General features: G+C 42.2%; 1 protein-coding gene across 1 annotated transcript in view; it reads left to right on the top strand.

Moving 5' to 3' along the window:
- Positions 1-447: 447 nt before the first annotated feature.
- scaf11 (SR-related CTD-associated factor 11) overlaps positions 448-12,500 on the top strand; it is a 17,021-nt gene continuing 4,968 nt past the window's right edge. Inside the window, exons 1-11 of the mRNA XM_071502446.1 lie at positions 448-792; positions 5,896-5,942; positions 6,024-6,169; positions 6,573-6,656; positions 7,690-7,769; positions 7,989-8,068; positions 8,157-8,194; positions 8,294-8,367; positions 8,821-8,946; positions 10,306-10,406; positions 11,408-12,500. The exon at positions 11,408-12,500 is cut by the window's right edge and continues 1,142 nt beyond it. Coding sequence (XP_071358547.1) covers positions 5,924-5,942; positions 6,024-6,169; positions 6,573-6,656; positions 7,690-7,769; positions 7,989-8,068; positions 8,157-8,194; positions 8,294-8,367; positions 8,821-8,946; positions 10,306-10,406; positions 11,408-12,500 — 1,841 coding nt within the window. The 5' untranslated portion in view covers positions 448-792; positions 5,896-5,923. The remainder of the gene's footprint in view (positions 793-5,895; positions 5,943-6,023; positions 6,170-6,572; positions 6,657-7,689; positions 7,770-7,988; positions 8,069-8,156; positions 8,195-8,293; positions 8,368-8,820; positions 8,947-10,305; positions 10,407-11,407) is intronic.

Raw genomic sequence — 12,500 nt, 5'->3', positions numbered from 1 at the left:
GATCAAACCGAGCAAGCTCCTGTTGCTGGTGAGCTGCTGTTCTGTTTAACTGCTGGACACTTTCCTCTGGCTCCTTCCTTTCAACCTAACTGAACTGTTAAGGACTTTGCTCCGCTCCCCACAGCTCCTGAAACGTATTTTGTGCTTAATCTTTCATTTCAGGAAACTTTCTAGTTTTCTAGCATTAGTCAGAGGACTGCTCGGGGTCTTCAAGCACAACCTGACTTTCTTGTGTTGGTTTTTTCCCTACATGTTTGTTGCTCAGTGCTGTTGCTGTGGTGTTTCTACAGTCAAACGAAATGTGCAAGCACTCACATGTACTTGCTGCTGAGGTTTGTGTCCAACAGCTGGCACTCTCCTTGTAGTTGTGCTTCCTATCACTGCTGATTTCAAAGACCACAGATGTTTTCCATTATTTGCTAAATCAATCAACAAATACAGGAGACAACAAGCGCAGCGAGCCAGCCGTGCACACACGACTCCCAAAAAGTGGAAGTGTGGATACACTCTGACTGCTCCACCACCTGTTGCTGTTTTTGCTTTGTAGTCTAAATGCCACCAGATGGACAAATCCACTTTGCCCTGCGATGCTCGGCGGTGCCGGTTGGTGTCGCCAGCTGCACCAGCTCTCAGTCAGACTGCGAGACATGTGGCTGAGACTTTCTGAAAGCTACGCTCCGTTTTTAGCCAAAAACACTTCCCTGATAGCGCCGTTCGTCAGCGTTTCATAGCAGGAGTTTGGACGGTAAAAACACTTTACGAGGTGCAAACCAGCCGCAGCTGCACTCAGAGGTGAGTAACGACAGTCGCCGCCAGCTAACTAGAGCTAACTGCTAGCACGTTAAAAGCGACGTAGGCAGGTGCTGTTGTTCAAAGCTGCTAGCTAGCTTTCAGCTAAATTCGCTGCTAGCTAGCTAGCTAGCTAACTTATGACCTTCAGTTCAATCGTCGTGGGTAATTTTAGACGCTATTTAGCCTTATTTGCTGCCGTGCTAACAGCAGCCAGCTAGCTCTTATGTTGTCGTGTTTTTAGCTAGCAATAGCTAACAAACAACAACCATGTTGTCACCGTCGTGTTGGCAATGGTTGGTCAAGTTGCTAATTTTGTGTCTCCAGGAGCCAGGCCGTGCTTGCCCAAAACAGCAGCAAGCTTTCACAAGTATCTGGCTGCCAACTCAGCTGCTCTTTAGTTAACAATCACTTAATTTAGTATTAGTTAACATAAGGATTCAATCTAACGTTAGGCTACAGCTTGATTGATTGAGATTTTCAGGCTAACAAGTTAGCTTGGGGAGTTAAATGGGTAGCTAAGCACAACGAATAACATTTGAAATGACAGTTGGGGCACAAGGCTGGAGACTAATGGCCTGTGTGGACTTGGTTTATTTTAAGTGTTTAGAAATGAGAGCTGAGGGTCTCCCCCTTCACGGAGACTGTGGTCTGAGTCTGTTGAATAGGTTTCGCTTTGACAAATTTAAAGATCGTCATAATCAAAGTGGGCAAAGCCAAGACTGGTTCTGGATCAATCATCAGAGGATTTAAGTCTCAGATGCAGGACTCTTGCTCGTCGTCAGTTAGCTGGAGAGATGTGATGACCTGCTGGACTTTTGTTTGCTCACCATGACTCAGAAGGTAAATAACAACAGTCTGGAGACTGGACCTTGAAGCCAAAAAACCACAGCTGATCAGTGTAGTCACCTGATCCCGATATCAATATCAATAGTGACTGTCTGTATTGGTTTTAGACCACTGATGCAAAACGAAGTGGATCAGAGTGTCAACTAGGAAACAATTTCACTTTCACTTTTGGAGAAATCTATTTGACAAACGACGTTTCAAAGTTAAAAGTTAAGGTTACACCTAACAATTTACATTATAGATAACATATAATCTATATATTTTTTTCTGCTTAACCAATTCATACTTTAAATTATAAAACCTTTTAAGTAGTTTAAAATCTCCATCACAACAGCCTGGTTAATACTTGATAAGGCCATGATATCAGCTGACATTAACTTATCACGTATGGATATTATCAATACATTTCAAGAAATTGCAGTACAAAAATATCGATATTTCATTGGTAGGTTATAGTTGTAATGATGCATATCACATTATGTCCCTGATCTGATTCTGGTATGAGACCATGTGCTGCATATCCAGCCAGCTCTATCCCCATGTTTTGCCTGTTTGTACTTTTGTCAATAAAGGTTAGAATAAGTAATAGTGTGATTGTGATGAAGGCTGTTAGCTGAAACATGCTGGTCAGGGATTGAAAGTTGTTGTTTTTGTTTTTTTTTTCACTGTAAGTGATACTGGAGTTTTCTTCAGATTTCTCTCCTTCTCAGTGGAGAAGTAGATGAACATTGAGCAACAATTCCTGACTCTGCTTCTATAATAAAGATTATAATGGCAACAATAATATTTACAACAGGAAAAAGAAATAACAGCTGCTGTTATATGTTTCACTTTGGAAACAGTGTCACAATACCAGTTTATAAGTCACAGATTTTAGGGATTCTTATCTTATCTTTAGAATATTTGTTTTTGTGTAAAATGATGGCTCAGCTGACGTGATTTTATCACATTATTAAAATGGTAAAAATTTGAAACTGATTAATTTTCTGTTGATTGATGATTAATAAACTGTATTAACACAGTTAAAAATTGTCCTCACTCACTTTACAACTTCTTGCATTAACACACATCTTGTATTGACACAGACACACATGGAAAGGCACTTGACACACAGTGTTAATGGGAGTCGATGGACAGGCAAATACCGCATGTTTTAATTTACAGTTCAGTGTTGGCTTTAACCTGTTTTTAGCCCCGCTGCAACACTAGATTGATGTAACATATGTGATCAGACTGTATTTATGTTGTCCACCATAACTGTGTGTATATTCTTTGATTCACTTTGTGCTAAGAGTGATGATGGGCTCAGCACACACTTAACATCCAGGTAACTTCTACTTCCCCTGCTTTCATTTCTGAATAGGAGACAACTGCTGTGATTGTTCGCCTTCATTCATTCACTGTGACTGAGTCGTGCTCACAGTGAGATGATGATGATGATTTGCTCATAACTTTACATGTTGTGCGTTGCTGAAAAGGTCCTCTTCAACGTTGTCGTTTTTATTTGTGTGTAAACTACAAACAATAACAGTCATGAAGAAAGAGAGTATATTGGAAGACTTTGTAATAGAAAGGTAGTGGAGAGTGACAGGAAGTGGGAGGGAGGTTAATGACACAGCCCAGACTGGATTTTAACTGAGGCCATTGTGGTAACGACTTGTTTGTGGTTTGCGATCTACCAGCTGAGCTACCAGGGCTCCCTGGATATCAGCTGATGAAATCCATCAGATTTATGGGTCCTAAAAGACAGAACACAAAGTGAATTTTATAGGTAGAGTGATTGTATAAGTTAAACTGAAGAAACATTAGTCACTGCTCCTCATTAAAAGCTCTTCTGGATCTAAACAGATTCTGCCTTGATGAAAAGATATTTGTAAAGATATATGTAGATGCAAATTAGACCAGGGTGCTGCAAATTGTCATGAAGATGCAGCTGTGCAAGTTGAAAATGCTTAAACTTGGCTTTGTAAATGCATCTCACAGACGTGCACACAGACCGTGTCTGTGTGCATGTTGCTAGCTAGCTCACAGCTAATGCATAGACGGTACATTGGCTGTCTGTTCTTGCTATGTGAGAATGTGGCATGGAAGCTGGATTTTACAGGAAGTCTGGATGTTGGAGCTGAAGAATGTGTTAATACCATTCAGACATACATATTCTGCTGCCTAATCCAGGTCTGCTTTTCCTCTGTGATATCACCCAGCACTGGTTCTGAGCTCTTCCAGGATGTCTGAGCTACCCATCCTTTCTCTGAAGGCATCTCAGAGTCTGAGATTTCATCAGTCTCATAAGTTTATTGCAAGCTACAATAAGCAACAACGAATGATCTAACAAACAAGGGAACAACATCAGGGTTGATGTATGTACTGTACGATGATAACACCTGAATCACAGGCAATGATGCCAGTCAATACATCATCCATCTGCACCACTATAGTGGTAAATAATGAAGCTAGGGGCCGATAAGGGAGGACAATTTTGCAAAGAGAGCTTGAGATAAATATTTTTTAGCATACACAAACGTATGTAGCCATCATTTCATGCTGCATTCCTATTGGTTGGTTTGAAGACGTAAGTCAAAGCAGTCACAGTCAAATTGTCAGATGGTCATAATACATTTCTTACACAGTCAGATTATGTCTCAGTCTGTCCTTGGTCGCAACAGTGTGTCAACAGCCATCTTTGAACCTCTTTCAGTCGCTATAATCTACCATCTCATTCACTACGACGTGTGAGGTTTGAAAAGTAGATTGTCCAGTAATGGCTCAGCTCCCTCCTCCTCACCACAGTCCAGTGTATGTTACTGTGCCACCACCACCTGTTGATCTCGTGCTCCACGAACAAGACACCAAAATACTTGAAATCCTTCACTTAACATCACAATGTCAATATTGTGACATAAGACCAGATATCATTTGGTGTTTGGAATATTTGTGTTTTGTGATAGAGCTTTTCTGTTTTTCCTAGTCTTGGGGGAAAGTGGGGTTACTGATCTATTTGTTGGAATTGATCCCTGCTATACATTTTTGGTCATAATCACACAACTTAGTCATATTGTCACAATACTTGCATATCTCCCAGCTTCGATGGTTTTCTGATGAGACCATTTATCTGCATTTGATTTATCCATAAAGTTTTTCTGTACTTAGATTTTCTCAGTAGTCCTTTTAATAACTTATAATTTGGGACTCAGTCATGGCAGTCTGTATGTAGGTGTGTGTGTGTAGGTGGTGCCAGTGTTTATTGTTTCTATGCCTCTGTACCTATGACAGCTGTGGCTGGAGGTATTTTCAGGTCGTCCATCCATCTGTCCATCCCGTTCTTTTGAGCACGATATCTCAGTGACACCTTGAGGGAGTTTCTTCAGTTTAGCTCAGACGTTCGCCTGGACTCAAAGGTGTACTGATGATCTCACAAAATACTTTTTGTCTATAATTCAAGAACTCACATACTTATTATGACACAATTCCACACAAATGTCTAATAGCCTAAAATGATTATGAGATCGGTGACATCATAATGTTGTGCAAAAGCTCTTTTCTGGCCATTATTCAGCACCAAAACTCAGGATCAGGAGTGGAGATTTTTTACCATATTTCACATTTGGTCAGACACTGAACTGGTGACACTATTCTTGGTGCTCACCTTGAAGCTGTAGTGATTGTACAGATGTTCTGAGCAGCCGGGTTGAAGATGTGTGAAGCAGCCACGTGCTAGAGATTGTAGCTTTTTTGCAGAAATATCCATATTTGAAGCTTTCTCTATTGTCATGGCTACAACTTTGTGTTTATCAGAATCAGTGTTATTCCTACAAAGTCTTGCAAAGTCTGCAACTTGAATCAGAACTATGAGGCAGTAGCTGTACTTGAATAATTTGTGGGGACTGTCAGTACGGAGTGGCCGATCATCTGAGCAGAGGAGTAGATAAACATGCAAATCATTAACAGAGACAATCACGCTAATCATATAAACTCACATCATCTGAAGTAGAATATCGCATTGTAATGGAGATGTGTAAACATTGCCAACCACAAGTCCTCTTGGAGAAGTAAACTGACCAATCTGACAGGTAACAGATCACTTGAACAACAGTGCTGTCTTTTGTGTCTTGCTGCTGTGATGATGCATTTTAGTTTAATTTCCCTGTGGACTAAACAAAGTTCATAACTTGGTCTTCCTCATCAGCTGGACTCCTCTCCTTTGTGTCAACAATACTTCCATCCTAATTCTCTCTCTGTCTTTTCTCTGTGTTGTAGTGGTGATCAGGACAGCCCGGGGCCAGACATGACTGGAGCTGGAAGTGGTGAGTGATGTTGTGGTCCTTTGCCAGGTTAGAAAATAACAGATCTTCTTAAATAATCTGTTTCTCCTCCTGTATTTTTAGGTGGCCAGGGCCCACCTGACGGGGCGGATGCTGAGGAGGCGGAGAGATGTCCTATCTGTCTGGGCGTCCTGGCTGGTTGCGAGCTCGCCATGCCTGATAGCTGCTGCCATGTCTTCTGCCTCAGATGCCTCCTCACATGGGCAGAGGTAATACTGAGTGTTGCTGCGTTAACTTTTCAATTCCATGTAAGCTGAGTAGTACTGAGCGTGTTTATCGCCAATTTGGACTGAAAAGCATAATTTAAAATGGTGTGGTTTCATTTTTACCATAGTTTATTATGTACCACACGTCAGGGGGCTTAAGCATCTAATTTCTATGGACTGAAAAAAAACCCATTATGTTTATTCTCTAACAATGACTCAGAATCTGTAGAAATCAAACAGGCAGGTTATCAGGTTATCACTACAAACCCATAAACTCAAGTCAGTTTTATTCAGCTTGAAATCATGGAACGTGCGTCAAAGGGCTTCATGTCACTGTTTTTTTTGTTTTAAGCTGTCTGCCTCTTATGTTAGTACGTTAATGATGTTTGGTTTCTTTACTTTAAAGTTACAGATGGCTCCTTCCTGCCCGGTGGACAGAAGACCTTTCACTAATGTTTACAGATGGGACGGGAATCTGAGCTGTGTGCAGGTCAGTCATCCGACAATTTAAAAAAGCTTCGTTTTAAAGTTTAGCTGAAGTTACCTGCTCTGTAAAGTTTGTGTTCTCTTTTTGGCCCCTTTTCCGCTGGTTAAAAAACCCTGCTTGCTAGCATCTGGTTTTTGTCGGCAATAGAAATGGGAACAAACAACTTTCACACCCGAGTCAAATGACTCTGCAGTAGACGTGGGTATTAATCGGCTCCAGCTGCATCAGCAGCAATTTAAACGCAACACCAGGGTGAAAATGCTAATTTTTGCCCTTTTTCCATTTTTCAGAGCACAAAACACTGTAAACATACTTGTCACCTGCCCCGCATGGTGCTGTTAAACCAGAAACACAGCAACTACACTGTACTCAGGGAGGAAAGAGTGACCTACAGCCCTGAAATAAGTTTCAAAAACACACAATCACCAATTGAAGCGTCTCGCACGGAAGGTCGATACTTACAGGTGCACCGACCCAGGGATGACGTGACATTTTACCTGTAGGCTTGCAGGCAGTTCACTCTTTCTCTCTTGCGTCTGTGTGTGTGCTCTGTAGCTGTACGTGTTGACATTGCTTTCTACAGGTGTGTGTCTTCTCAGAAAGACTGACTCAGCTGGCAGTGTAAAAGGACTTCATCGTCCGTATCCGTGTTTAAAAAAATGTTATCTTATATCTGCTAATTTTGGTGTAAAAATGGTATCTTAAGGCAAAATGTTCTCATTGAGGTCCCCCTGTCTGTGCATAGACCACCATGCTGTTTGTCATGTGTCTGTATTTGTTAGCTGACTAGTTTGCACTTTGGACAACATCAGTTTAGATGTTAAATGTGTGGTTTGCTTTTGAACCTGCAGTTTCTAGTTAGTTTGTTTACACTGTGTCTCTGTGCCCCAGCTGGGTCAGCTGTCAGTCACACATGTCAAACACACACCAGGTCAGCTGTCTACACACACAAAGCCTTGACTGACCACTGTGTCAGGCAAGCTATGCACAGTTTTGCATTAAAATGTCATGTGCTTCTGTCATTGTTGTTTTAAAGGTTCCTGTGAGGAAGCGAGCGACTCAACTTGAAGCTGAGAGCTGCTGCTGTAGAAACCCTGGACAAAATATGTGTCTCAAGTGAGTGTCAGTGTTTTTCATAGGATCATAAGGTCTCATAGTACTTTACACAAACTGAAGAAAATACTTACTAAATCCATTTAATCAATCACAGTTAGGGGAAATCAATGTAGTAGGTTGAAATTGTTCTTTTTTTAAATTTAGAATAATTTATTGGATATGATTTTTTTTATTTTGGAAACCATTACCAGAAATATTTAAGTGTTGTTTTCTTTTCAGAAATAAGCCAGTAAGAAGATTGAGACGGCAAAAGGTGGAGAGGACAGTGGACGCCAAAACAAAAGGACTTGTGAGGAAATGTATGTTAAATTCCTGCTTCCTCCAGAAACATGTGTCTCACTCACTTTTTGTCAGCAAGATGTAACAGTCTGTAAATGTCTCTTCCAGGTAACGATGAGGACCCCTCCTCTCTGAGCAGAAAAAAGGTACGTTTTCTCCAGTTGCTCCTTTTTCATTGTCTCATGTGCATCAATGTTAAGTTCTTCAGGGTTGAATCTCATTATTGTTTGATGTATTTTATCCAGGTGAGAGGAACAGAGTGCTGTGCCTGGTCACTGTCTCCCTGTGTCTCATTAACAACCACATCAACACAGGACATGTAAGTCACACTTCCCTCAGTCAGTTATTAGGTTACAGTTAATTAGAATAATACACTGTTTTCTGGCAGAAATCTTGAGTAAGGTGCTTTGGTATGATGATGCTCTGTAGTACTTCTTAAGACTTGTAAGACAGTTACAGTAGCCCAGTTTACAGAGAGGACAATAGGTCAGGGGGACAGTACATTTTAATGAGGCCCCCTGCTGGAATACAAGGCACATTGCTTCCAGTGGTGTGTTTGCAATTTGAACTCATCATTACACATCATTTATTTAATTTTCCCACACAGCCCTCTGCCAGCTGTATGTGTGTTTCCCATCATTCAAACATTGACGTAATGTAATTGAAGCAAATCTGTATAATCTTGTTAAGAGAGACTATGTTTTTACAGCTAAGTGATGCAGTTGGAACATTTAGGAAGCACTTCAAAAATAACGTTTTCATCTTCTTGCAGTGCGGAGCCTGTTTGGGTGACAGAGGACATACCATACGACACTGGTTTCAAACAGTGCAAACCCCAGGCACAAGACTGTCCGTGGATTTCTCCTGCTGCTCCCATCCCTGCTAGTGGCACCTCGAGGTACTGAGATCCCAGCTGATCGCTTATATGGCTTTCTTTGCCCAACTTGATAGCATCTTTCATTAGACCATCCCTGCCACCTGAATGCCCATGACTTTCAATCTCCTCAGTTTGTGACTCATGCTTTCTCTAAAATGTAGACAGTGAGCTCAGTCTGAGAAAACCTGGATGACATCATCAGGATTACTTTTTCAAATGTGGGCTCTTCTCCTCTACAGCCACAGAATACCTTATACAGCTGTTTTCACAGGCTGACAGGACTCTGAAACTGAACCTGATAATTAAAATTCCAAACAAGTGATCAATTTTCTTTTTCATGTCCAGACCAGAATAATTCCAATCCAATCTAGGTGCTACCAATACAGGCCAGGGATGTAAATTCTGAATTTTTGATAGCTGATGCTCGTCAACCTTCCATGAACCGCTAACTTACAAGATCTAAAGTAGAAGATTGTCTGTAACCCATTAAAAATACCAATACACAGGTTAAAGTGGACTGAAATGATCTAAACAGAGAGCGAGGCAGACGAATACACACAGGCAGGAGAGGAGCCATGATCAGATCATCACACAGGGGGATGGTCCTCATACCTTCATTGTTGCAGAAGAAGTGATGCCCTGCTCATCCGCTATAAAGATCAGCTTTACACGTGATTGAAAATAGCAGAGGAGCAGAATCGTTTGTTGACTTTTTCTGGTATGAACAGCCAGGCTACTGCTCGTGACACAGAGTCGGACTGGCATTAAACCTCAAAATAAAATAAACAGGCCAGGCCTACCGCCTCGTAAACAGCTTGTGTACTGGTTTTTATCTAGAAATAACAACATGTGGACGGCTGTCTGGTGCACTGATCTTTATTAATCAGTCGAATTCTTGTTGTTGGTTAGTGGTTAAGCGGTTAATTATGAACAACACTAATACAGGCACACAGATGCAAGGAAATACGAGTCTCTGTCCTCTTTTTAACAGTTCACTTCATATAATGAGTTGCAGGGGTATGCAAACCACAGAGGAGCAAAGACAAGTCAGTTTTTCTGAGTTTAAATCCCAGGAGCTTTAATGCTTTGGCTCAGACCTTAGAAACAGACTGTGGTTGTGATTGCACCACTGTGTGAGGGATATTTTGCACATTACTGTGATTTAAGTCTCCAAGATGGGTCAGTTGACCTGTTCATTTGTCATGCATGATAATCAGCATCCATCCGAACAGGATTTTTGGATCCACAGTATGTGGTCAGTTAAGTTGTAACTGCAACTGTAAAGTGATGATAACACAATAATGGGAAATAAACAAGCAAAACCAGGAGTAAGTTTGATGAATAATTCAGTCACTGATGCTCTTACTGTCTGTTGAACAGGCAGAGTTTCCATCCTGCCAGTTGGAACCACAGCCCGTTTCCATTTGGACTCTGCTCATCTCCCTTTACCTCCAGCTCACTGTTTGGCTCGGGCCATTTTGGTGAGTCATACGTCTGACACATTGTTGTGGATATTGTTTTGTGTTAACTGTGTTACTAATAGATCTGAATGGAAATCATTGGGAAGGTTTGGTGGGTGGTTTCTTTGATGTGTTCTTCACATTTAAAGTTCTCACACACATCGTGAGAAGTTACATCATGAAAGGAGAAGCAATTTAAATTGTGTAAATAGACTTGAACAGATAAGTGAATAGGGTCCTGTTAATGTTTTCACATACCGTAAAGCGACAAACTCCATTGCTAGAGAATGTATTAAAACTAGGGATGTTGCAATCAGTTTTTTGACTGAGCCTGATCTGCCAATACTGACATCAGCAGAAGATATTCAATGTGGACTGTATCTGGCACATTTGAATATCTGGTGTAGCTTATATTCATAGCCCTTTGGCACTCCTTACACGAGACAACTGGAGGTCCTGGTTCAAAATAGTTTGTTGTTCTCCTTAAAATATTGATTTGACATGAATGAAAGCTTGACAGGGAGCCTCCACCTCCTGAAACTCATGTGAACGATCAGCTGGAGAGAAGACGCATCACTCTGAGGTTGTTGGAGCTACAGAAAAGGGAGTCCACCCACGATTGAGCAATGGTGCTACAGAGCGAAGTGTCTTCTCTCATAAATGATCTTTGGCTGAGTACAGACACCATCCAGCTACACTACCCTTTAATTAGCTGTAGCTGATATGACCTCCTGCTGGCAGCATTTTCCAGCATTTTTAACCTGTGAACGTGTCAGTCAGCGCCAGCTAAAAATGAGGAGCTGCTAGCTGAATGTTTGCACACTGCCACTCTTTGCCAGTGGAAAAGAGAGTAAGGGTTGTAGTTAAGCATATGTGTGTATTTCGTCGATATATGCATATATGAGAAAAATGCTGTAAACCATCATAAAGGAGACCTGCTGCAGGCTGAGGTGAAAAGTATGGAGATTTTAAACAAATCATTGATTCTGTCAGTAAATACTGCTGGGTTCTTGCTCCCACAGTGTTCGAGGGTGTTGTCTGCGCCATCACTTGTCCCAAAGGAGGAGAGAAGAGAAACAGCCGAGCCTCAACCTCCAAAGCTCCGACCAAAGAGGCTGAGTCTCTACCAACCAGGCGATCTGGACGCAACAGTAAAACCCAGGAAGAGACCCCTGCATCTGACCCCTCATCACTGCCTCAGTCCAGTTCATCGGACTCTGACTCGTCTACTAACCAGTCCGCCAAACCGGCCAAGTCTTCTCAGGCACCAACCAAGAGGAAGGGCAAGCAGGTCACAAACCGAAAGGCTAGCGGCAAACGGAAAGCCACGACGAGAAAAAAACTCTCTCCTGAAGTCGTTAGCAGCCCAGCAGCAAGTGAGGAGGAGGAAGAGGGTGATGGAGCTGACAATGGGGAGAAGGAGGAAGAAGAGGACAAAAGTGATAAAGAGCAGGACACAAACAACTCAGAGCAGCAGCAGTCTGATGCTGAAGGAAGCCTCAGCCCAGACCAGGATGGGTTCAACTCTGCTGATGAGCAAGGAGGTGCAGATTCTCTGAGTAAAGATGTGGAACAGGACAGTGATGAGACTCAGGAACAACCTCATGAACACGTTCAAGAGGAGAAACCAGATGAGGGAGATGAGGAACTTTCTTGCCCCTCAGACCTGGCCCCTAACAGCCCTGGTTCAAGCTCAGAGGGCGACCAGAGCAAAAGAGAGGAGGAAGAGCCAGCCAGCCCTGTGTCCTGTGGAGACGAGGACTCTGAGAAAAGGACTTCTCAGTCACCCTCCGACTCGCAGAATGCTCTGCTGGAAGACCTGATGTCTCCGCACTGTGAGGAGCGCACTGAGCAGGATGATGACATGGAGATTTGTGACGAGTCAAAAGAAGCCGACAGTGAGGTATCTTCAAAGGAAGTGAAGGCAGAATCATGTGAGAGCTTGATGCATCCTGATTCCCCCTCAGAGGAAGATGTGGCTGAGCCAGAGACAAAAGCTTCTGAGGACACTGATCCAAAAATACTTGGATTAGAAGAACCTTCAGTAGTTGACAGTTCTGGGGAAGGAACCAAGGATGACAATAACGTTGTCCCCATGGACTGCAGTTCGCCCAT

The sequence above is a fragment of the Trachinotus anak genome, unplaced genomic scaffold (genome assembly GCF_046630095.1).
Source record: "Trachinotus anak isolate AG129_WGS33_773 ecotype Australia unplaced genomic scaffold, CSIRO_AGI_Tana_v1 ptg000018l, whole genome shotgun sequence".
Taxonomy (NCBI): domain Eukaryota; kingdom Metazoa; phylum Chordata; class Actinopteri; order Carangiformes; family Carangidae; genus Trachinotus; species Trachinotus anak.
This window is presented reverse-complemented; position numbering and strand designations above follow the sequence as displayed.